At 39.8% G+C, this 26,119-nt stretch overlaps 2 protein-coding genes across 2 annotated transcripts; one reads left to right on the top strand and one right to left on the bottom strand.

The window, feature by feature from the left end:
- Positions 1-2,287: 2,287 nt before the first annotated feature.
- znf648 (zinc finger protein 648) lies at positions 2,288-7,183 on the top strand. Its single transcript, XM_063892264.1, has 2 exons — positions 2,288-2,326; positions 2,648-7,183. The coding sequence occupies exon 2, from the start codon at positions 2,687-2,689 to the stop codon at positions 4,151-4,153; it is 1,467 nt and encodes a 488-aa protein (XP_063748334.1). The 5' UTR covers positions 2,288-2,326; positions 2,648-2,686; the 3' UTR covers positions 4,154-7,183.
- Positions 5,428-26,119, bottom strand: sec16b (SEC16 homolog B, endoplasmic reticulum export factor). Its single transcript, XM_063892263.1, is given in 26 exon segments — positions 5,428-7,163; positions 8,236-8,284; positions 8,584-8,700; positions 8,785-8,877; positions 8,948-9,049; positions 10,282-10,310; positions 10,397-10,554; positions 10,669-10,723; positions 10,726-10,839; positions 11,326-11,392; positions 12,575-12,688; positions 12,768-12,905; positions 13,147-13,252; positions 13,926-14,037; positions 14,121-14,238; positions 14,629-14,710; positions 17,017-17,114; positions 18,243-18,476; positions 18,555-18,693; positions 19,208-19,269; positions 19,843-19,994; positions 20,882-21,102; positions 22,447-22,549; positions 22,634-22,731; positions 24,821-25,124; positions 25,883-26,119. Coding segments are annotated over 24 exon segments (2,811 nt in total). The 5' UTR covers positions 25,093-25,124; positions 25,883-26,119; the 3' UTR covers positions 5,428-7,163; positions 8,236-8,257.

The following is a 26,119-nucleotide window of genomic DNA, read 5'->3' as shown; positions in this document are numbered from 1 at the left end:
AATTTTAGAGAATGGCCTTGGTTATAATATTGGGCAACAACTATTTTTATTTTAGCCACATTCTAGAATTCATCTATGATTTCATTTACCTGCAACTGTATTTTTGGTGGTGATATTCATTAACATATTTACATGACACACTATTTCCATATTTCTGAAGGCTTACATAAGGATATTTACTCGCATGTATGTGGTTTTGCTCTGTAGGAAACTTTAAAAAGCTTTTAAAACACGGCTTTGTGGCAGTGATTTAGTAAGTGTCCTGTTTCAATTCTCTTCTGGGAAACTGCACAGGGAGCACTGTCAATTTAATTATGCCATGAGACTCACGAGAACCTCTCAATTACTTTACACATGCGCTGTCTGTCTGTAAAAGAGACAAAAAAAGACAGTAAAAAAGACTTGACTGGATTTGCTCCAATTTGTGATGAACATTTTAGGAAAATGTTTCAGGTTTCAAGGTTTCACGTGGCCTGTTCTTGAGAATAAAAATAGTACTGATTATACTAAAGTACTGTAAGTAACTAAAATGTTGAGGTATTTGTAATTTACATGGATACTTTCATGCTTTTCTGCCATTTAATACTTATTCTCCACACTTTCTACCCCACTAACTGAAATTAATTGCAGATTCAGATTAATAGTACAAAAACAGAACTAACAAGTCAACTATAACGTACTATTCCAAACCAAATGCATTAATTAATGGGGGAGACATTCACAAGGTCCAGCAGAATATTTACCAGCAGCTATAAAGTGAAGAACACTTAAATACATCACTAATTTAATATGTACTTTTTCTAACGGGCCATTCTGCATTACAAGCGCTTATGTTAGTTGGGGTCTATTTTTATTTGGACTCTTTTGTACTTTACCTTTAGTTAACATTTATTTCTACAGTGGTTTTACTATTTTTACCTAAAAGATCTAAGTTCACTTCTTTAACTATTTTATTATAATACCAATTGATAATCAGTAAGTGCATGCTCCTCACTGAACGCAACATGTGTCTTAATGGGTCCCATATTATTAATATGAAAGAGATGCGACGCCACCTACTGACAAGAAACCGAAATGCAGCTTATTTATCGCCTAAAGAGCTGTATGTTTTGTTCTAAAAACCAGTCACACCAAATTAAAATCATTCCCCATTTTGTTTTTTAAATCCCTAAATAGACTCGTACAATAGCCTTAAAAAAATGAAAGGCGAATTTAAAACAAAGACACTGTTTCCCCGAATAGACACAGAGCATTTGAGTTGATACACTTATTTCCATTTCAAATACTAAATTGAGAACATTCTGTTGTTATAATACAACACACATGTTTACAATTATATGTTTTGAGAATATTTTCCTCGGAGGTGTTTTGAATGGAGCTGGTTATTTTCCACGGTCTGTTCCTCGAACATAAAAACATACAAACAGCGACACGGTGTAGCCAAATCAGGAAAGTACACATTGACTGAAAATAGAAATGAAGCTGTAAGAACTTGGCTGCGGTCTGAGGCCTCATTAGTGTCCTGCTGAGTTTATTCATCACTGCGTATAGCAGTATTCAACCTGAAATGTTACCTTTTGTTTTTATCACAATTTTCTTTATTTTCTTATTCTACCTGTGCACCTGATTTCAGTGTTTTTTGTGTATATCATGTTGATATATACATATATATTTTTAATAACGGAGAAAAATAGAACAGTAGGTAGCTGAGGCATTGACCCATTTGTTTAACAATGTACATTACATATGAGATATTTCCGAAATGTGTTTAATATGCTGAATTCATAACTCCACGTCTGGCCTTGTAACCTGATATTTAATATCAATGCGTGGCCCACCTGGAACAACGTGGCTACGTAGTTGAGTTTATCTCTTAAACATTGTTTTTATAACGACTCTTGTACAGAAGGTTTATAAGCCTGTCTTTTAAAGAGTAAGGGTTGTCAGGATTGGGAAACAAGAACCCCACTAAACGCCCAATAGCTCTTAAAGTAACCTAAAAGTTAGCATACATGTTGGAATTGGCTTTCTTATTTTAGCTAGCGCACGTTTTGTGCCTTGGAAGGCTGACGGGAATATTAAGTCCTCCTTCCCTGTCTATCAACGGGCCGTAAGCTACTGAAAGGTAAGATGAGCCAGGCTGTTGGGATATCTTTGCTGTTGCAATGCTGACTAGTAGGATAGATGCTGACCCAGAGACGGCTGCAGCCAGGACTCCGCCCGTTAACACCACCACGCCACATCTCCGTGTTACCCTAGACCCAGAGCTAGTGTAACTCTGAGGCATCCCCTCGACCTGACCTGCTGCTCGGAAGGACACAGCAGCGTGAGTAGATCAGTGAAATGTTTTTATTCCTAAAGTAAACTTTGATTTATATGACTGAGATTAAGAAAACCTGTGGAGTAAAATACTGTTTGAGTACGTTTGAAAGTCAAAGCTGCAAGATGCAAGGTTATGTGAAGGATAAACCCAAGGTCCTGGTGAATGTAGCAGCAAAATAGTTGTAAACAGGCTTGTTTGGGGATTTATGTGTAAAGTATGTGAACATGTTAATATGATCATTTATATTGATTAAGAAGTAGAAACTATTATATTCAGCCTGAATGAGGATGGTAATAACTTGCATTATATATTTTATTTTTTCAGGAGGCATAGTGTTTAGAAGTCAGCTTTAAATACATTCAGATGAATTTGTGTTCCACTCCACAAGGGACCATGACTGATGAAATCTCTCCTCGACTGTCTGGCATCGCAGTTGTTGAAAAAAGGAGTAACCGGGAGCACCAAGAAAAGCACTGTGTCACCCCTTCTCTCCCAGAGGGACAGTTAGTTAACACTCACCTTGTGAAGACCGACTCTTCATTTGGTGGCATTTGGGCTATGAACTCACTCTCAGAGAGCAGTGACACTGGAATTCTTTATCTGAACCCTCAAACACCAAAGTGGTCCTTGGTGGAGAAGTTTGCAGAGCTATCACAGGGAAAGGAATCAATTAAATATGCTCCAGACCACCGAAATCGAGGATTGTTACAATGCACTAAACAAATGGAGAAAAATGTGATTTATGGATCTAATGAAACGCTCCTGGATCCTGTCCAAATGAAGGAAAGCTCTAAATACCTCACGAGCCATAGGATTGCAGCAGAGGAAGAAAAGACATCTAAACTCAAAGAGCTAAATGTTGTTGGAAATAAGATTAACAAGAAGAATGCAAATAAGAAATTACTTAAAAAGTGTGAAGACAAGATCCCTCGACTTTTGGCAGCGATGAAGAAACGCAGTGAGGTTGACAAAGAGCACCGTCCCTTCAAGTGCCCACACTGCAGCTGGGCTTTTAAAAAGCTCTGCAACCTACAGAGTCACCTGCAAACACACAGTGGCCTCAAGCCACACGTGTGCGAAATATGTGGCAAGGCTTACTCCCACCAGGGCACTCTGCAGCAGCACAAGCGCCTGCACACGGGTGAAAGACCATACCACTGCCCCTTCTGTGTCAAGACCTACATCTGGTCCTCAGATTACCGCAAGCATATCCGCACACACACGGGTGAAAAGCCCTACGTCTGTGACACTTGTGGCAAGGATTTCATCCGATCCTCTGACCTGAGAAAGCACGAGCGGAACATGCATACCAATGACAAGCCTTTCCCATGCACGCACTGTGGCAAGACTTTCAATAAACCCCTCTCCCTGAAGCGCCATGAACGCAAGCACCTGGGAGAAAGGCCGTTCTCCTGCCCCGACTGTGGGAAAGCCTTCGCTCTGGCCAGTCGTATGGCAGAGCACCAGAAGATCCATGCCGGAGTTCGTCCTTATGTCTGCTCGGTGTGCTCCAAGTGCTTCACTAAGTCGTCCAACCTCACAGAGCACGAGGCCATTCACAGCGGAGCGCGGCCCCACAAGTGCCCAGAGTGTGGCGTGGCGTTCGCCATGGCTTCTCGCCTCGTTCGTCACCAGTACGTGCATAGTAAAGAGAAACCCCACAACTGCACAGGCTGTAGCAAGAACTTTAGCCACCTAGACTCACTGAAGCTTCATCAGGAGCAGACCTGTGCCGGCAGGATCTATGTCTGTGTGGATTGCGACAGATCTTTCCAGTGTGCTGCAAAGCTCTCACAGCATATGCTGAATCACAGGGAAAAGAGTGTCTGAATGAGTTTAAAAACGGGTTCTGTACACATCCACCACTGTGCCAGTACCATTGACTGCCGCAGAGCACCCGTTTTTTAGGTCAGGGTGCTAGTTTGGATTGTTTGAAGTGGTGTTGAATGAGGTACTAGTCAGTGTTTTACATAAAATAGATGACGGTTGGCACTCGGTAGTTCCAGCACAGGAGCTAAGCAATGTATTGGACCGTGGTGGGGGGCCTTAAGAGATTTTACTTACACGCCCTCTTTCCCCACGGTGCTTGGTTCCCATGAGATAGAATTTGTCCTGAACATTGACACTGGAGCTGATGGCCTAATGGAGTGATGTGAACATAATTACTAGAGTACCATACTTTTAAAGTGAGAATTAAATGTAAGGCTAATAGTTAAAAATGTGCACTACACCGCAATTATGCGTATATGAAGTGAAGGCGGTATATTTATTTATCATGATGAATGGCTACCAGTGCTGTAGTAGGATGCCTTGGAAAATCCATTAGAGTAAAGATGGTTCTGACAATTGCATTTCTAAAAATCCAACAGAGATTCATTCACAAGATCTACATACCCATTTCAAGTATCGTTGACATTAGCCAGAGTAGATGATAGCTTTGACCACCAGTATTGATGATGGGAGATTGTACATGATGTTGTCCTGACAGATGGAGGGACAGCTTGATGTCCTCTCGCCATTGTAGATAAATAACAGCTACATCAACACTTATTCTCAGATGCAGGATGTTTCATTGTCTGGTGAGTTCTGGATGCTGACATTTTGCTTGACGCACAAGCAGCAATATCTGCATAAAGATCTCTAGCATGGATATAGGCCAGTCGTAACTCCTGAGACACATTACTGACCACATAAATAGACCAGGCTGCTATGTAAATGATCTGGTCCTCATGTTCCTTTTTTGTCTTTGGCAGTATCTCAATGCAGGGTAATTGTTAAATTGTTTATGTATGAGTTTCAGTAGACAGGTGATGCCAGGTGTAAATCTTTGGCTCTTTTTAATCACATTTCCAGGCACAACAGGCATGCTTTGTTTGTAGGAGGGCTTTGAAAATAAAGATATCCATTATAAATGTGTTTATACTCTGACACATTATTGGCAGGTGGTAAGAATGGCCTCACATCCTGGCTCTCTGTGTGCCCTGGATTCCAGGCCTCTGTGGCCCACTTACACTTTGCTCCCAATGACTGATAGTAAAATGAGACGGCACCTGCTGTGTTGTCACTTATTCTGCATTAAGTTTGAGGACACGTTTGGAAACAGGTCTGGCGTGATGTTTTTATGGCAGAATTGCACTGATAAACGGGTAAATAATCCATTGCCTGTACAAACAAAAGCATACTGTATTCTGTTATACATAAAACAGAGCCAAAGGAATCGAAGTAAAACAAATCAGTTACATCCAGATATGTATACATGGTGATAGTCATAAAAAGTTTGTTCTAAAATATTCCAAATCATATATTACTGTGTGTTTTATATACATTTTAAGCTTTGTCTTCACACAAACATTAAAAAACAGGGCTAAAAATGAAGCTCGTTCTCAGAGGAAATATCAGCTTGTAAACAGTTCAATCCTATAATTGTCTCCTGGCTGGTTGTGATGGGGGAGTGGGGCATGTTGGGTGTTTGCCTGGCAGAGGTCTCCCCCAGCCCCCCCACCCCCCCTCCTCCTAACAACATGTGGTATCATCCATCTTGGCACCATGACAAGTCTATTTCTGTTGTGTACTGTATATGCCACATATAATTCGAGCTATTCTGCTTTACAGATCCTTAACACAATCAAATAATGTTCATACATACATGTGCATTAAATTAGGCAGCATGGCAATTCTGTTTAATCACCGTGGAAGATTAAACATTGCTTTTGTGAGGATAATGAATGACCACTGCATAGTTTTTGTTTTTGAGTTACCATCTGAGCTAATGAGCTAATCTGCATTAATGCATTTTTAGTCATTGGGTAATTTTATTTAAGGTTATAGAAAATCGATCGTCAAAATAGAGTGGTGGAATATACATTGCCTAAAATGCTTCACTTAAGTACTAATTTGAGGTATTTCCATTTTATGCAACTTTATATTTAGAGTAAGATATTGTGTCTTTTACAATTGTCTGACAGCTTTAGTTCAGGTTTCATTCAACAACGTCTCTACATTTTGGGTGAATGTTCATGAAATACATAGTGTTCCTCAATATTTAACTCTCCTTATAAACTATTTATTAATCATCTTGAATCAGCTGGAAAATGCATCGTCACAAATCTGAATATAGGGGTGTTCTCACAGGACAGCAATAAAGCTACAAAATAATATGGTGATCTCATAGAATATGCTGTGAATTATTCTAGCCAAAAGTATATTAAGGAGTTGAAATTCGCACAACATTTTACTCTGTACTTCTATTGCATTGTGCTTGTAATACTTTTAGTTAAGTATGTTTTAAATGCAGGACTTTTACTTATAGTGTGAAATACTTTTCTAGTACTCCCTATAGAACTGTAAAGATGATGGACAGATGGATTTATACTTCCCAATATAACTTAAATGTAGTTACTTCTTATGTTGAGTAATGAGAGTCATTGGATGTGCAGATACGGAGGAGACGGTCACTGCGTGATGCTGGCATCGATTGTCCTGGTCATATTACGTATAATACATAAATGGTTATTGGGTCAATTAAGATATCCCTTCCCTGAAATAGGTCCCGGTCCGCCGGAGTTTTCCCTTCTGTCAGCTTTTACACCTCTCTAATGTTTTTCCTCACTGTAATATGAGTTATTACGACATTTCCTCAGGAGAATTCCTGTGTCCTACACAACAAGATGGTGAGCAGGCTGTGGGGGTTTAACAGGCACGCCTAAAAAGAAAATGTGGACGGGGGGAACATGACCGATTTTTTTTGTTGGCGTTTACCTAAATTCAGTTGAAACTCTCATTAATAACATGAAGGCACTGTTAGTGGTAGCACACTTTGGTTCTCATGAAGTCAGTGGTCCTACAAACACAAAAGAACAAATGAAAGGGGTATTATTCTTTAATATGGTTCACATGTTATTAAAAATACATGTTTCCTATTACATTTAGTGCTTTTTTTAATCCATCAAGATAGTTTTTGTGCGAGTTGCTGTGTTTGTCATAAGTCAGTCTTCTCTAATAAATAACCAGTCGAGTAAAGCCTAAAGTTAGGCTTTACTCGACTGGTGGTGCTCAAAGTAGTAAAAACTATATTTGATGTACTCAACAACAATTGCTTTTTCCAGGAATCATGGCTTCATTACTAAAGTAATACACAGACCTTGTTATGGGAAGCTTAATGTAGGAAGTAGTTTCTTTCTACCGTATTACTTACAGTATTTAATTGTACATCACTGTAAACTATTTAATCCTAACGCTTACATTCTGTTATTGTATATTTAATTTCACTACATGTTCATAGAATCCTGCATATACTTGATCACTTTCATCGTGCATAATTTAGCTTATTGTGTTTATATTCTATTCAATATTCATTTTGCACTACTTTTTAGTTTTATTTTATTATTTCTATTTTATTATTATTTTGTCTTCCTTTTATAATATGTTGCACTGTTGGAGGAGCTTGGGACCTAAGATTTTCAATGGCATAACCACAATGTAGCGACTGTGCTCATGATAATAAAAACCCTTGAACCTTGAACTGCGCAGAACAAAGCGTGCAAAGGTTCGGCACAACATAAAATTTAAAGTTGACGAGTAGATGCCCACTTACTTCTGTGAGGTGATACGGTTGGTGGGTGTGGTAGAGGAAATAAATTAATTACTGAATTACTGACTGTCAACAAGGTCTGTGGATTACCTTTAGTAACCTGGTCACGGTTTCTGCTGTTTATTAAAATTCATTCGTGTTTTGAGCACCATACGCTTGTTTTGATTTAGTCACATTGTAGAGAAGGCACACATCTTTACTGCTGATATCTCCAGTATTACACCTGACACAAAATAATTTCATTGATAAATATCAAGACTGGTAAGAGAAGGAAAACATCTTGGATTCTGGGTGAACTGTCCCTTTAAGTAACTTTATTTACCTGTGATCCAGGCTAGTGGTCCTTACAGGGCTCTACCCCAGCTGCTGGCCTGTGAAAAAGAGTATATAGAACGGTGTCATTTGCCTAACTTAATGGAGGTAAAATGTCACCAGTGTCCGCCAAGCCACAGGGATGTTGTCAATTACAGTAAAAATGTAAGCTGCATTTCACGGCTGTGTTTTAGCCAAATGTGAAATAGGAAACGCTGGACTGTGTTTATGGCAGCGAGACAGAAGAAACCCAGCTCCTTTGCAAAGTCAATAACCAGAATTTCTTTAATTGGTTGGATTAAATAAAATAAAAAAGCAGATTTTAAAACACTGAGCAGTTAAACTCTGTTCATATTACCTGCTTTCCTTGAAAAGGGGTTGATCCCAGCAGAGAAGAAGGCTGGGATGGAAACATGCCAGGAGGTGCCATGGCAGGCGGAGGAGGGGGACAGAAGCCAGTACTCGGGGTCGAATCCTTAAAAAAGATAGAACAATATATGTCATAGATTAGAAAAGTTAAACTGAATAGAATAATGTTCATAATGTACGTGATGCCTACCGTCTGAGCTGTGCTTCTCCGCTCTGAACTCTCCTCCGGAACATCTTTAGGTTTGGATTTGAACCAACCACTGAACCACCCGGCCTTGGTGTTCTGATTGAAACACAGAGATAATGAGACCTCAGCCAAACAGATAGGATAATGTCTGTGGAGTATCAGTTACCTGTTTAGGAGGCTCGCTGCTCTCCTCGTAGGCCTCTAAACTCTGGGGGATGCTCTGCTGACTCTGCTGGCTGAAGCTGACTTCCTGCATCTGAAACCCCATCTTAAAGGCAAGTATGGACAAACAACACACAGACAGGTGAGTTTTATGAAACATTTACCTATCGATTGCCTAAAGAGGTACTTTGTATTGTTTAATGTGGAAATATAGGAGTTCATTCTCCATGTTAGTCAGTATTGTGTGACTTTGCTGAATCTGAAACCAGTCTAACAGTGCTACGGTTGACCAGCAACATTTACCAATTCATGCTCTACAAGCTAAAATGAAAAATGGAAGGTGGTGGCTTTAAATCAGCTTCAGTTTCCCGTCAGAAAAGGCTTTCTGAAAGCAAGATGAGGCCAACTTAGTATTTATTTTCTGTCAGAAAAAAAGCTTCCTCCCAGTGTTTTATTGAAGTTGAATTTAAAGTTTTGTATAACAACAATATCTCGACAACGTATCGCCGCTGTTGAGAGAGAAGCATCCCCCCCTTGCTTTTTATTGGTTTGAAATTGATTTTTTTCACCATGAGCACCAACTGGAGATTTCTTGCGCACACCTTTTATGAATGAACTTCACTGCTGAGTCTGACTGCTGGAAAGCAGGAGGAAGATCTGCATTTGGGTAAAGTACAACACCCACCGACAGCAACATCTAGTGTCAAGACAATCAGCGGATGTTTTCTGTCTGTGTCATTTTGATAGTTTTAGTCCAACATTAAGATCATGATAGACTGATACGGCCCAATAGAACCTCTCCATTTTCTACAGCGATATCACCAGAGCTCTTTGAGAAGTGTTATTGTTTCCAACTACAATAGCCAATAACGGCCTAATGATCATTTTAAAAAAAGAGTCGGATGAAAAGGCATGCACTCTCTCCTCTTTTGGAACAACTGAAAAAAGTTTTTCTGTAGCTCGTGAAAAGATGCTTTCTAAAGCTGTAAAACTATTCTAAACAAAGCAAGCATTTAAACAGATATGGATTCTTTAAGGTGGCTAAAGGGAGTTTCCCCCATCCACAGCAGTGCATTGGTTAGCTTCCTGCTGTAACTCATGTGTATTTCCCCAAAATGTGGGTGTGCAGACCCCCATCTGATGTAGGTAAAACACTGACTGTGCCTCATACAGCCTCTCTTCAGCAGAACATTGGTAAACATTGACACTTCTAGCAAATCATTTAACTGAAAAAGTATGAATCCAGTAAAACATGACAAAAGTGAGGTCAAACCAAGACCTTAACATTGTTGTGTGTCTTCCTCTCTTTTAATATGAGTAGTATCAAATATTACTCACTGTGGGCGCTCCACAGGATGATCCAGCCCCTGTAGAAGATGTTGAATAAAAATATCACAAACAAGCCGTCTCCCCCAACCCTTTTTAAACACCTGAGCAGGGAAGTGGTTCTCACCCTCGGCTGATGGCTGGTTACTCAGAGCACAATGTGGCCAGGCCGGTCTGACTTCTGCACTATCTGTGTTATGATAAGTGAAGGCTTGGCTTGCAGCCACTGGGGGAGCTGGGGGAGCAGAAACTGGGGTGACTGTCATCGGAGAATTGGCCTGTTGCCTGGACAAGGAACAGGGAGGGACATAGTGGTCTGTTAGGATTTACACGAGCAGTGAGAGTTTTATCTGTGTGGCTGACAGACGTGACAGAGGCATGATGCAGCACATTTCGTACCAGTCCTGAGCTCCGCTGCCGTCCCACGACAACACCTTCATATCCTCACTGACTGCTCAATGTGAGGCTGGAGGGGTTCCTGATCCACATCTGGATCTGGATCTCGTCTGTAGTAAAGCAGCTCAGGCTCAGGACTCTGGATGTCACTGTTTAGGTCATCAAAGTCTGGATCTGTAAGAAAATCAATATGAAAGCAACAAATGGAAGAATCTTTAGAACAGGGGTGTCCAAACTACGGCCCGGAGGCCAAATGCAGCCCTTGGTCCTGTTTGAATCGGCCTTCAGCAGATTCTATAAGTATAATGGAATATGGCCCACACGTGAAACTTCTGCTTGCCTTACTGTATATTGTACTTTATATGTGTAGGCATATTACACAGTGGTATTCATTTTCATTTGTTAATGAGCCCAATTTTCATATAAATTCTGTCATTTAAAGAAAATGCTCTAACAAATCTTAATTGAGAAAAAAAAAGCCAAATAACTTATTTATAGAACAAGCTTGAATGAAACCCCTTCCTCTAGTGAGGGGGTTAGCCCTTAGTATGTTTTTCTGTATGTGGCCCTCAGTGGAAACAGTTTGGACACCCCTGCTTTAGAGTATTCAGAGGGAAACTACACAGTGCATCATTTGAGATGACAGAATCATTTACTTACCTGTATAGGCCATAGCATTTCCCTCAGGAGCAGGCTGGTGTGTTTCAGTGCAGTCCAAACGCCCCGTCTGAGTAAAATAAGAAATGGAAACATCACCTTTATAGATTTACTGTAAACATGACAAATAACAGCCACTTTGTTAGGCTGTAATGAGGAGCAGCAGTGCTTTGAACGAAATACTAAAATTATATATAGAAGAAAGCAAAATCCATTTTCCAGCAGAAACTAAACCACCCTTTAAACTTTCTTATTGTGCAACTCATTTGAACAATTATCAACACTTCATTCGGAAAAAATCTATCAGTAAATAAATTAAGTCAGCTGTAACATGAAGATAAAGTGTTAAAAATGAGAGAAGCTTAAAGGTAGAGTTGGAGCTCTATGAGGGTTTATGTTATTTACTAATTCAATATTTATTTTTCCAGCTGTTTTTGTTTGTATTATATAAATCATTATTCATCATAGTTACTTGAGTTTTTTTTACCAGGAGAGGCCAAAGGAAAGGCCACCGCTGAAACCTTGTTCATTTTTGTATTATTGGAATACGACCAAATAAAAGAGCAAAACGATATTCTTGCCTGGACATTGGACATTATTTTACCCGCCTAGGATTCGTTTTCTGGAGCCCCAGTGGCAGATCAGCTTAAATTTAGTTTTCTATTTTATTTAGTTGATTAGCCGTTACAGGTAGTTAACAGTAGACTTACGAAATATAAAAATATAGTTATAGTAGTTAGCTAACTGGAATATATTAACATCTTGTTTGTGCCACTAGTAGCACATATGCAAACTTGCCCTATCCAACCTAAACACTGACAGTTTAACAGTAGGAATAATATTGTAACAATTGAAAGAAATGTGTATGGTGCTTAATAACATCCGATTGATGCTAAATTAAAATCACCACACTGGAACCTGAGGGTAGTGTTGATCGGGGGTCTGCTTGAGTTTATATGGCAGGGCTTAGTGGGTACTTTGAAAAAGGTTGGAAAGCACACTCTAACCCAGCAGCAGCTAACATAGCATTCACATGTAGCTTGTGTGGCAGGAACCATGTGCAAGTTTACCATAAATGTACGGCTAAATTCAAATTATTCATAATAAAAAATATATACAAATAATCTGAGGACGGTCCAACATCTACTGACCGGCCGCTTAACATTCCCCTAATTCCTCAAAGACAAAACTGACTCACATTTTTCTTTGATGAAACAGGTTTTCCTAAGAAAGAAGCATTGGACAGGCTCACCTGTAAACTGTGGAGGCGAGCACGGAGCAGTTTGAGCCAATCGGGTTCCTGGCCTGCCCCACTGACCCCTGTGTCATTGAACTGTCCCTCTGAGTGTCTCAGCCTGTCGGACAGCTGCAGGAGAGAGGACACATACTCACAGTACATCTATTTAGAATTTATTAGATGTGTTTATAGGAGGATGTGTGAATACCTTAATAACTTCTCCGGTCAGCACAGAGTAAAGCTCCCGCTGCCTGAGCAAGGCCTGACCCACCACCTCGCAGTAATGAAAGGCCTGAGAGGAGAGCCCGCAGTCCAGCAGGCGAGCCGCATACAGGAACTTGTACACCTGGACACAATGCAAAGAAACAAGATACTATTTATGCAACTTTCTATAGATGCAGTGAGATGTACACTGAAAAAACTGAAACGGGGTCTTTAATTAAAAGTATTGTCAAGTTGTCAACACATTTCTAATTATTTAAACTTAATATTATCACTTTCCACTAACCTGATACAATTAATGCATGTTTAATCTGTTGACAAAATACATTTTCAATTTGTTTTTAAGTGTTGTGAATAGGAGCTACCTGAAAGGATGGGATTGAAAGGCCTTTGCCCCCCAGAGTCTGGCAGTACTCATACAGTTCAGTGCACTGAATGGCCAGGTTAGTGGCAAAGTGTTCAAAGGACTGCCTGAAGGAGAGGAGAGGAGACAGGAAGCAACAATTATCAGGAGACACCAACAGTGAGCCATAAAAAATGTCATAACATAGTGAGCCATAAACATATTTCCCCCAACATGTCACTGTGTAGTATTCCATAAAAAATGCCATAGCATATTATGCAATAAAAAACATATTATGAAAAAGGTAACAGTTTATCATCGTAGGATTTTTGAATAAGATAAAAAAAAACATTAAGTATATTTTGCAAAACAACATCATAACAAAGTGATAGTATTGTATGCCACATTCATAAAATGTTCACAGTATGTCACAGTTCAGTTCAAATATAAAAATATATTAAGCAATAAAATCGCTATATAAAATGTCAATGCAATGTAAAATCATTAAATAAATCATAGAATATTATGTTTTAAAAAATTCATAAAATAGAAGTCCATAAGAAAAGCATAAAACCATCATATTACTTTATGCAATAAAATAAATAATTTAAAATGCCACACTATTTAGTACAGTGTATTCGGAAAAATTACATCTGCATGGATTGCTTCGCGCTATTGCCTTAAAAATACACACATTTTATAGAAATTACATAACAATGTGTTGCTGTTTCAATTCTAAATCTCCATCAACATGGAGAAAAAATAAACTGATGAATAGCATGAAGGGGCAGGCCCGCTCACCTGTGGCTGCTGCCCAGCAGCACCATCCTCTCCGCCTTCTGAGGGAAGGCCCCGAAGGAGACGCCGGCAGTCAGGTAGCACACATGGGCGGCATGTGTCAGGCCTTTGGAGGCTGAATAAGAGCAACACAAAACAATCAGCTCATATACCTGTGCAGAAACATTTACATCAGTCAGTCAGTGTATCTGAACATACCGAGGGTGTCTCCCATAGTGATGATGGCATTCTGCTGGACAGCAGGATCTCCTGTCTCATTGGACAGCAGGACAGCCAGGTGGGGCCTCCAGTCCCCCCATTTCTCATTGCCACAGCACTGCACACAGAGCATCACTCTTATTGGCTTATGATATCTATCTTATTGGCTTTTAATTCCAGAACATGATCAAATACCAGCTGCGGATAATGAAAAAGGAGCAGTTATATAACCTTTATTTAATATCTGAGAAGTTAGGGGATGCACTGACTAAAGAGTTAATAACAGGAAATAATACTTTGTGTAACATCTGTGCCTTTATCAAGATAAGGAAAAGCCAAATTACAGTTTTATCTTGCAATTAGAACACGTCTCTTTCTCAAAGTTCACCAAATCTTTAATTAATGTATACATTTATTTTGCCAAGAAGACACAATTACAGATGTTGCTGAGTCATATAATAACAGAAGTGCATCTTGGGATACGTGAAGCGTGTATGCTGTGTGTTACCAGGGCAGCAGCAGGGACTCTCCCAGTCAGCAGGTGGAAGAGGGTCTGGAGGGGATCGCTGGCTGTCAGCTGGCCTGTAAACCTGCCGAAAGAGAAGAGATACTTTTATTTAACCTTCATTTATACAGGGAAAAACATTGAAATGTAAAATCTTCTTTTCAAGAGTGTTGTTTCCAACAGCAGCAGCAGTAGCAGCAGAAATAACAAGATGCAGATTTAATGACAAAAAATATAGCACTTTAGAATAAAAACAGAGAACAACTTACAGAATTATAACACATTGTTCAACATTAAAAGCATCTACAGCCAGATGTACACTATTACTGTTACACTGTCACCTGCCGTACTTTATATGTTCGTTCACTTACTTTTTAGAATGCTGCTACTTATTTCTGTTCCATGGATGTGTACTTTTGATTTCCTTTATTAACGTGTGCTTGCCTCTCTATTGAATTTGTTGCTTTTCGCTTGTCCCTTTGCTGTAATATTGTTAATTTCCCCGGCGTGGGACGAATACAGGTCTTCTGATTCGGATGTGCCTACTTCTAATTAGATTAGAATCACTTTATTCACCTCCTGAAGATGAAGATTAAACTGATTCTAAGACGTGTACTCAGATGCCCTTTTCCCAGAAGAGATGTTCTGTTAGTAGGAATAAATCCTGGGAGGGAGGGAAACAACTTCCTTCCTTTTTGGTAGGATGGATATTGGATACATTTGGTTTAATTCTTTAGCATTTCTTTTTTGTATATGTAAACGTACCTGGCAAAAAACTGGATTGTGATTCTGATCCACCATCTCTATGAGATTTGTAATACATCTCCTTCTGCCCCATGGTAAACAGGATGCATGCATGTCAATAACATTTTGAAAAGAAAGGAAAACAACTCATACATTTAAACTTCAGTTCCTTCACCCTACAGAGGGGATACACCATGTTGATGTCAATCACAATTAAAAAATCACCCCCCCCCAACATTCCATCGTGACATGTGCTGCTGACAGAGAAACTGCTGATGCCAGAATAGTCTGTAAAATGGATTGTGTTACATGAGAGATATAGTTTATAGGGACTTTGGTGTACTGGCAGACAGTAGTGCCCCCTTCCCCCTTAACGTCCCCCTCTCTCAGCAGTTTCTTCTGATCAAATGAACTCCTCTGTGATTTGTGCAGTGATTAGAAGACTTAATGATCTTATTAGACGTCAAGCAAGACAATTTACACTCTGTAGGAAGGTGTTTATCCGTGTGATGTACTGCCCTACCCCTCTGTAAAGTATAAATAACTCAGAGGCTGAGATAAACCCTGAAAAACAAGGAATGATGAAATGAATTGCTTTATTGGTAGAGTTTCTGTTAAAGGGGCTTATACTGGGACATGTCTCCATGCTTTAATGTTCAGAAAGCTCTTTATTTCTCTCATACTGCCTGTGCTGCAGCACCTCTTTTCACCCTCTGTCTGAAACCAGAGCCCAGTCTGCTCTGATTGGTTAGCTGGCCAGCTCTGTTGTGATTGGTCAACTGCTTGGAGATGTCCCGCCCCTTAGCCTATCACGTACAATGTGCTAGAGTGCTAGCCAATACTAGCGCGAGGGCTACATAGTGATGTCACTATGTTACAGAAGTAAACAAAGGAGTCTATTTATGTGTTTCATGCGGGGGGGGGGGGGGGCGGACACTGGGATATTAGCCTTTGCAGAACGTTTAATTTTAGTTGCTCCCATTAAATATATATGTTTAAAATGTTAAGCTCCACAAAGGAATTTGAAACTTTTGGGTCATTGCTGTCGTTAAAATGCTAACATGCTAGCAGGTATAATGTTTACCATTTTCACAATTATAATTTGGAATATTAAATGCTAACATTTGCAGAAAGCATGGCCAGTACTATATTTATTATACAAAACATATTATACTATACCAATTTAAAGTTTTTTATTTTTATTTTTTATATATTTTTGGGGGCTTTTTGCCTTTAATCGGATAGGACAGTGGAGAGTGACAGGAAAGTGGGAGAGAGAGTCGGGGTGGGATCCGGAAAGGACCAGGGGTCGAGAATCGAATCTGGGTTGCCGTACGGTGCAGGTGCCCCAGCCAGTTGCGCCACGGCCGGGGCCAATTTAAAGGTTTTTAAAGTCATTTTTGCAACAATTAACCAGATTGTCACGCAATATTACTTTACCTGTTTTCGGCCCGAGTGATTTAGTCAGCTTTGCCAAAACAGACACAGGAAGCTGAGGATAAACAAGTGACTGAAATAGTGTAGCTGCGACACGAGCAAAGCAGATTGAATCTAAATGTAGTGAGAGGGAGTATTTCTTCACTGCTTGACGCTCGTGTGAGGAGGTGTACACAGCTGTCATGTCTCAGATTACTCTGCTGTCCTCACCTGTTCAGCACCATGCTGTAGGATCTGCTGTCCATTTTGCTGGCCAGGAACAGAGCGTGTCCCCACAGGCCATTGCTCATAGCTGACTCGAGGGCCTCCTGGAAACACATGGGAAAGTTAGGTTTGCTTATTAAAGTACTGCACTGTAGGTTACATTTTGCGTTGTCTGTCTTTAACTTATGTATTTCATTTTGATGCTATAATATACTTCATTTCAGAAGGAACCGGTCCTATACAAAAAACAGTGCCAGTGGTGGTTCAGTTCCTTGTCATGTTTCAGATGAGTTACCAGTCAGTTCCACCTAAGGGGATTTCACGTCCCTCAGAGGTTTTATCTGAATGTGAGGCCCCAGGTTGGGAGTCACTGGACTAACCTTCATTATAGGGCTGAACAAACATTGACTTTAATTAAAAGTATCATATTAACAGATTTCACATAACTGTATTAGGTTAATGGAAAGCAATAATATTAAGTTGAACCTAATGTTTTTTTATTTAAACTTAATTTTATTGCTTTATCAACTAATCTAATACAGTTATATGAAATCTGTTGACATAACACATTTAATCGAAGTAAAAATATCAGAGTTTTCAGTGTAATGCAATATCCAAATCACAGAGGGCTCAATATTTGTTATAGGCAAACAATTTAGCATTGACCTTGTTTTTGTTTTGTTTTTTTAAAGATATTTTTTGGGGGCTTTTTGCCTTTAATCGGATAGGACAGTGGAGAGTGACAGGAAAGTGGGAGAGAGAGTCGGGGTGGGATCCGGAAAGGACCACGGATCGGGAATCGAACCCGGGTCGCTGGAGTACGCTGCAGGTGCCCCAGCCAGTTGCGCCATGGCCGGGGCCAGCATTGACCTTTAAATTAAATATTGTGTATTTGAAACAGATCTTCATAGAAAAAATGACAGTGTATTTCAATACATTTTATAAAGAAAGTGAGAATAATGGTGCAGAACCTATAATTCCCTCCAACATCCTATATATCGCAATGGCAAAATTAGTCAAAATAATTGTTTTTAAGAAATGTTCAGAATACTTCAGCCCTTCTTCATTAGAGTATACAAAATAAGAATAAAACTGGCTCCACCTTGACCAGATACAACATCAAACTGTGTTTACAGTGTCAATTTGAAAGAAAATCTGCACAATGAGTACTTTCACTCTTGATTCCTTAAGTACATTTACAAATAGGATTTGAAATGCACGCCTTTTTTCACCTTCTTTCTCCCAGCCAGCAGCAGCTGTGTGTAGCTCTGCAGAGCCCTCTCACAGCCCTCAGAGCTTGGGCTGCTGCTGTTTCCTGTGAGCAGGTCGTCTCCTGAGAGAGCCGGAGCTTCAGCTGGATCCGTGCCCTCACTGAAGTCGATGAGGGTGGGGGTCTCAACCTTGCAGCTTCCGTCTGAATTTGAGCCCTGCACCAGCAGCTCGGCGATGTCTGAGCCAACTATTTGCTGAAATGATGCACATTTAGTTAGACAAAAAAAAAACAGGATTTTTACTTTCATGGTTGTTTTTATGGATGCACTTACTCCGTTCTGTCTGCAGAGCAGGATGAGCAGGTTCCACAGGAGGGTGGCAGAGCTCCTGTCCTGCAGCTCCCCCCCACTCAGACAGGCAGAAGCCCTCTGCTGGGCAAACTCTATAGCATCTACTTTGTGCAGGTCCTCCCTTCAAAAGGATACATTAAACAAGTACATACAAGATTCAAATATAGTATTTATCAACCTAATATCATAAGACCAATAATACTTTTGGGTTTGACAGTCAACGTATACTGAAGGGTGTGTTACATATTAAGGTCCTTTTTATGGTGAACATGTTTAGTTTCAGAAAATATGGTTTTGTTAAACAACTTACTTTTATTGCAAATTGTGTTCATTATTTACTTGTTTTTATGTATGAATTTGTTTTGCATTAAATGTGTTCCCTTACATTTTTACTGCCAACTGATTTAATTGTTTTTATATCTTTTTTGAAATAAATATATTGTTTATACTATAGCTTATTTAAACAAATATTGTCATTAGTGTTCATCTTTCATGAAATATTTTGTACCTCATATTGTTATCACTTTGAATATTTCTCTATGTCTCATTAACCTGTCTGAAAATGGGCATTGAAACTTGAAAACAGTACAGCTGAGCCTTGTATATTCTAAAAATCTTCATTAAAATAGCAATACCTGGATAAAGGCCCTGGGAAGTTTCTCATGTCCTGCTGTTCCTCTGTCTCTCCCAGAATGACCTGTGCAGACACATACACAAAAATAATCTCTTTCAGTCTAGAATAAAGTACAATGTTAAAGGTCTCCTGTTATACTATTTGTCAACACTATATTACAGGTCTCAGATATATACCGAACATGGTGTCTGATTGGCTGAAACACCAAACAGATCATTGTAGCATGCCATAAACCACTCTGTTTCAGCCCTGTTCCAGAAGGGCTGATTCTGTGTCTGAATCGTTAAATGCTAATGAACTGCTGCTGGCCACGCCCCCTGAGGTGAAGTGATTGGTTTAAAAACACACAGGTGCTCTACGAGGAGATTCAGGTGGATGTTACCTTGGTTGGTTAGTGGTTAATGGTTGCACAAACCCCAAAAACATTATGGAAAAATCTGATCAGCTCATTTTCAGACAGGTTTTTATAGAGCTGGATCAGAACAAAAACAGAGAATCTTTTGTCCTAAAACTTTCCCAATCAGCTTACACAGAAGGGACACATAATTATGAATAAAACACATCAAAAAGTAGATTTTCACAATAGGGGACCTTTAAGAAGAACATTTTATCAACACTGGCTGGAGTTGAACGTACTTCCAGACTGTGGATTTCCAGCTGGCTGAAGTTCTCCTGCGTGGAGAGTCCCGGAGTGACTCGGATCAGCTGGCCCGCCGGCCCAAAGCTGACCACCACATGAGGGAGGGAGAACTTCAGAGGAGCGGAAATCTGAGGCACCGGAACATGCTCTGAGGAGATGGGAAGCACGTGTCAGAATGACAGCAGTGTATTGTCCTTCAACAGAAATGTAAAAAAGTCTAGGGGCTAAAAGTTTAGTGTTATAACAAGATGGTTTTTCAGATTATAAACATACATTTTCACCTTGTTGTGTTTCAAAAATATAGTTTTCTTGTAACAGTATAATATTTTCCCTCTCACAACATGAAAATGACCCCCAAGCATATTTATCAAAACATTACCCATCATTCTCAAAAACTAAATCTTGCCATTTCTCAACCCAGACCCAGACATGAAGCAGAATTCAATCAAATTGTGTGAACAAGAAATGTTCTTCCCGCACTGTTTCTTCAATCAAACATGTCTTTATAGGCTGAGATATCAATAACAAAGCTTTATTTGTTATAACAATTATTTACTTTGTTATCGGATAAATAAAATAGTGCTGAAACCAAAACATTTTTTTGTTTTACATGTGCGATGATAAATGTGTTGTTTTATAGTTAAAATACATTGTTATTATATAGAAAACATCTTGCCCTAACAAGAGATTTTTCTAGCTATAAGATCAAGTTATAATATATATATTGTGAAAAATAATTGTATATTTTTAAAGGAATAATTGTTTCTTGTTATTATGTAATACATGTGTATGTTGTAACATCTTGTTATAACAATAACGAAAACATGAGTTAGAACAGCAACATAAATAGTATATTGTTGTAACGATAAAAGGTTCTTATAAAGTTTATAAGTTCCTCTTTAATGTGATAAGTTTGTGTCTTCTAATTACTTCTCATACCAAAAGAAAGAGAACATGATTATTGTTATATACTTGATACTAATAGCTTTTATATTTTATTTGCTGTGGCAGAGAGCAGCAGCAGGAGATGCTCACCTGAGTTCTCTGCTGTCAGGACAGACTGAGGGAGCGGCTTGCTGTGCTCCGCTCCGTTGATGTACTGACTCAGCTCATAGCTGCTGGAGGACATGCCTGAGTTCTTGGAGCTCGCTAACGTCCCCTGGTAATAAGAGGAAAGCTCTTCGTTGTCTCTGGAGGGATTGTTATCCTCATAGTCATTGAGGTAATGCTGGGAGCTGTCTCTGCCCGGGTCATACCTGAGAGAAACATTGTATTTTCAGAAAAATAAATATTTGGTTAGCTACTGTGTTTTGCTACAACACATAATGATTCAGCCTCAACTCATGGGATATGTGGGTTTACTAAACTGTATAGCAGCTCTGTCTTCCCAGTCAAGGCAGGATTAGTACATCCAGGGGCCCCTGGGCACTGAAAACTCATCGGCCCCCCAACCCCAACCAAAGATAGAAATGCATGCACACGTAACTCCACGTCATAAGTCTGCACTATTGAATTATGGTGTGTGATTCTTACAGTAAATGCTGCACACAGCTGCTTTATAGTATACAAAGCTCCTTCCCTGATCACTTCATTAATTCCCTCTGACTGAACCATGGGCATTGCTAAAATAAAAAAAATAAAAAAGTTGATAGCATAGATAGTGTAGTGAGACCCTATCAGATCCCCTGGGCATTTGCCAAGGTTGCCCATATGGTAGATCCGGCCCAGTTCCCAGGATAAAATCCTCTTATGCACACAGATAAACAAGCTGTAAATGTACGAACTTCTCTGGTATCTGTCAGAGCTCGCTCTCTGAGTAAAAACTGGCACCAAAACAAAAACAAAACCCACATAAGAGCCATTTCGCCGTGTTTATTTTAATCATTTCCTTCTTCCAACACATTGCTGATTTGGTGACTTCTTGTATGCATGGGCCCCTCTGCAGGTTATGGAATAGTCTTTCTAATCCTAACTCTTCTTTAAGGAATACTTCCCCCACAAAATAATGATGTGTTTATCAAAATCTGATTCTTTGAAACCTTGAACTCTTTAAGAAAAGAAATCTGCATCCACGAGGAACAAAGAATCCCAAAGCTGAGAATATTTATGATGAATTGAAGTAAACATTTACCAGCAAAACTATACCAAACTTCTCACACAACTCTTCAGTTGAAACCCATGCGTTTGGGACCTGATTTGTGAGCCCTTATTTTTTAATTCATTAAGATATTTGTCAGTGTTTGGACTCTTCAAGGCATGCGAGAAATACAATTCTGCAAGAATTCAAAGTAACATGGGGTGAGTAATTCATAAACAAATGAGTGTACCAAAAAAATCAGTATTTAAAAGTAAAGTAAAAAATGGAACGATTGTTCTCTTTTTGTGTTCAGCAGTTTGTTTTTCTATCCCAGAAACAGTATTATACAATTAACAAACTAATTCCTATTTGTATACAAAGCATTAAAGTGACAAAATGTACAAATTAATTGGCTTTGTGGTAAAAACACCAAAACAAATCCTGCATATCACCAGCACCGGTTCCAAATTGGAAATGGACAGTCATAAATCTATAAAGGGTTGACTAGAGCTATGAGGCTCACCTGTACTCCTCGCTGTAGGCGCTCCCTGAGGGTTCCTGCTTGAATGTTCTGTCATGAGGAGGGCCCGTTCTCCAGGAGTCTTGGGGCCCCCACTGACCAGCGTCTAAATGAGAACACACATGTATCATTTTAAATGTTTTGCCAGGGCACAGAGGGGAGCACATCAGAGCTTTGTCATCATCTGTACCTTGTGGTCCAGGCTGTCGTCTGTAGTAGTCCTGCTCATAGCAACCATAGTGATCTCTGTAGTCCCAGTGGCCGTGGGGGGGATAGTCATACCCATACCTGAAAATAAAATGACCTCTATTTTCATCAGAGCATTTATTCAATGTCTTCTTGGAGGGGCAAGGTGCTAGAAACAGTGATCTATAGAGCTCCTCCCTGCCTCATTTAACTCTTCTTGGGGTGACGGGTGTATCCAAGCATGCACTCAGTGATCACTGATGCAATCAGTGATCACTGATGCAATCAGTGTTATACATTTTGTCAGTATAGTCATTTTATTTTTATGTATGTATATGTATGCACCATAACACCAAGACAAATTCCTTGTCTGTGTTAACCTACTTGGTTAACACAAACTTGACTGACACTTGACTGAGGTCTTTTAGGGTGCAGGGGGCACACCTTCAGACCTTCTTTGTCTGTGGTGGCATCAGTCATCTTCTATGGTGTGGCCTGCTGGGGCTGCAGCATCTCGGCTGCTCACAGGAAGCGACTGAACAGACTAATAAAAAAGGCCAGCTCTGTCCTGGGGAGTCCTCTGGACACTGTGGAGGTGCTGGGAGACAGAAGAATGGCAGCCAAGCTGTCCTCCCTGCTGGACAATGTGTCCCACCCCCTCCAGGACACCCTGTCTGCACTGTGCAGCACCTTCAGTGACAGGCTGCTGCACCCGCTGTGTCACACTGCAGGTCCTTCCTTCCTGCAGCGGTCAGATATTACAACCAGCATAGCCCCTGGTAGAACCCCCATACATACAACAAAAAATGTAATAGTTGTGCAATAACAATTTATGTGCAATATATAAACAGAAATATGCCATTATTAATAACTGTGCAATATTTACCTGGCTGCTATATCTCACTACAGGATGTGTATTTGTAAATTGTGTGTTACTTTATCTTCATAATTTTTAAATGCATATTTTCTTTTGTAAAGCTGTCTTTGGCTCTGTTGCTGCTGTAGCTAATTTAAATTTCCCCTCTGTGGGATGAAGGGATTCTGATTCTTGGCAATAGACCTGATTCTGATTCTGATTCTGGTATTGTTAAAGTATAGTTCAGATTGTTTTAAGTAAAGATGTATGAGGTACTTATCCATAATCAGTGTGTTACCCAGAGTAGATGGCTGTCAGCTCGCCTCAAGTTTGGAGAAACAGACAGGAAGCTAACCAATGTACTGCTCTGGAGAGGGCAGCAAGTTTTAGACACCTAAAAAATTCATATCAGTTAAAGTTTAGCCCTTTTCCGACAGTGAGCCAAAACTGTTATGGCTCTCTTCAAAGCCACCAGACTCCATTAACAAAAACAGTTCCTTTAACCATTTACCCCTTATCATTTTAATAACTTTGGTTGTTGTGTGACTTGGGTGAATCCAGACTAAAGGGGACTAAAAAAACTTTAAAAAGTAATCAGTACTTTACTTAGCTTCCCTGCTGGTACATCTGTCTGTTTCTACCAAACTGGGGGTGAGCTGAAGCCCCCAGGAAGTGCGCCGGGCCAGTAGGACGGGTCTTTGAAGCAAATGTTGGTAGTGGCCAAACGGTGGTACTACAACTCATGTGTCAGTCTGTGACTCATTGGGCCCAAAAATACTTTTCCCCAGAGACTTAAATTGAGAAAGTGATGTCAGTAAATCGGTGGATCAATTTTTTTTTAGCTAAATCAACTCCCCAGGACAAACGCATGAACAGCCCTCATTTAAAGGGGCCCTATTTTTCCTGTAGTGTGTTGCTTAGGACAGGCAGTATGAGAAAAATAAAGAGCTTTTTGAACATTAAAGCAAGGAGACATGTCCCAGTAGAGACACTAAATAGAAATATGATCCTGAAAATTAGAATAATATGTCTTCTTTAAATCATTAGGTCCTAAAAATTCACAACTTTCATAGAAATGAATGGAGCCCTCCTCCAACATTGTAACCATTTCTCTTTATACATCCATGGATGTGCCCATAGACATTTATCTACTGTAGTAATAAACTGACTACTGATAAGAAGGCTACCTCAGACAACCCCTTTTCCAACAATCCAAACTATCCCTTTAACTTCTCCCTAGTTGCAGTCACTTATGAACAATCCATAAAATAAAGGAAAATCTAAATCAATCAAGCTTTTCACCCAGTTTCAGAGAGGTCCCATTACTGTTCTCACCTGGACTGAGGTCTTTGATGTTCTGGTAGGATATAGCTGTAAGGATACTGCTGGGTGTTGTGAGGATACTGCTCCGGTCTGGCAGGAGGGCTGCTGAACTGAGCCCTGTAGCGGGGGTCCTGAGCCCAGTGCTGGTCCCTCTCTCTGGGGAGGGGAGCTGGTGTGTTGCTCTGCTCCCTGTCCTGCTTAGAGTACCTGTAGTAGTCCTCTCTGTCTTTGGATCTATGGGACTGACGGCCAGAGTCATTCCGGGGGTGACCTCTGTGATCCATGATGACCCCCTCCACACAGGATCAGCTAACAACTGAGGGAAATAATGGGAGGTGGAGGAAATCCTGAATTTTGAAGTTGAATCCACAAAAGGTTATGTTTTAGCTCTGCCAGATGCAGTCAAAGTACAGACGCTGCTACCACATCATTCGATAGGAGACTCACAACATGAGCTGATAGCATGTGAGCATGATAACAACAGGAGAAAGGTCACAAATGAGAGCCAGACGTGGGAAGTAACTAAGTACATTTACTCAAGTACTGTTCTTAAGTTAACATTTGAGGGAATTGAACTGTACTTGAGTATTTCCATTGTATGCTACTTTATACTTCTACTTCACTACATTTAAAAGGGGAATACTGTAATTTTAGTCACAACATGTATTTAACATATTTTAACAATAATCATCTCTGAAGATTAAACTAGTGTTATAATTCTTTAAGGCACTAAAGATTCAAATGATTTAAATATTTTACAAAAAGTCAATCAGAGCTTTGTTTATCTAATAAAATGCTACTTGATGCAACAATATTATCTAGAAATGTCACATATATAATTATATAGACACAGTAAGGCCATTGTGCTGGATTTATTTTACTTTTAAAACTTTAAGTAAGATTAGAATGCAGGAGTATACTTGTCGTGACATATTTTGACAATCATTTAAGGTACTTTTACTCAAGTAAAGCATCTGAGTACTTCTTCCACCACTGCCGCGAGCCAACAACACTGAACAGGAGCCAGTGCGAACAAAGTATAACGAATAGCAACTCAATGAATAAAAAACGTACCTTTCAAATCTAAATCAGAGCATACAGGGTTAGAATGTGCAGAATGCTTCATGTCCGCTGTGTCTGCACTGTGAGTACACACAGGAGCCCGCCCTGAGCACTCTGACAGCTGACGGCTGCTAAAGAGGAAATCACGTCCATGTTCAGGATCACTCACACAGAACACTGTCTGCAGTTCTGCTTTACTTTCACATGATAAAACCCTGTCCTGGGATAGAAGGCTTCATGTGGAGAAAG

This window comes from Eleginops maclovinus, chromosome 9 (assembly GCF_036324505.1).
Source record: "Eleginops maclovinus isolate JMC-PN-2008 ecotype Puerto Natales chromosome 9, JC_Emac_rtc_rv5, whole genome shotgun sequence".
NCBI lineage: Eukaryota > Metazoa > Chordata > Actinopteri > Perciformes > Eleginopidae > Eleginops > Eleginops maclovinus.
This window is presented reverse-complemented; position numbering and strand designations above follow the sequence as displayed.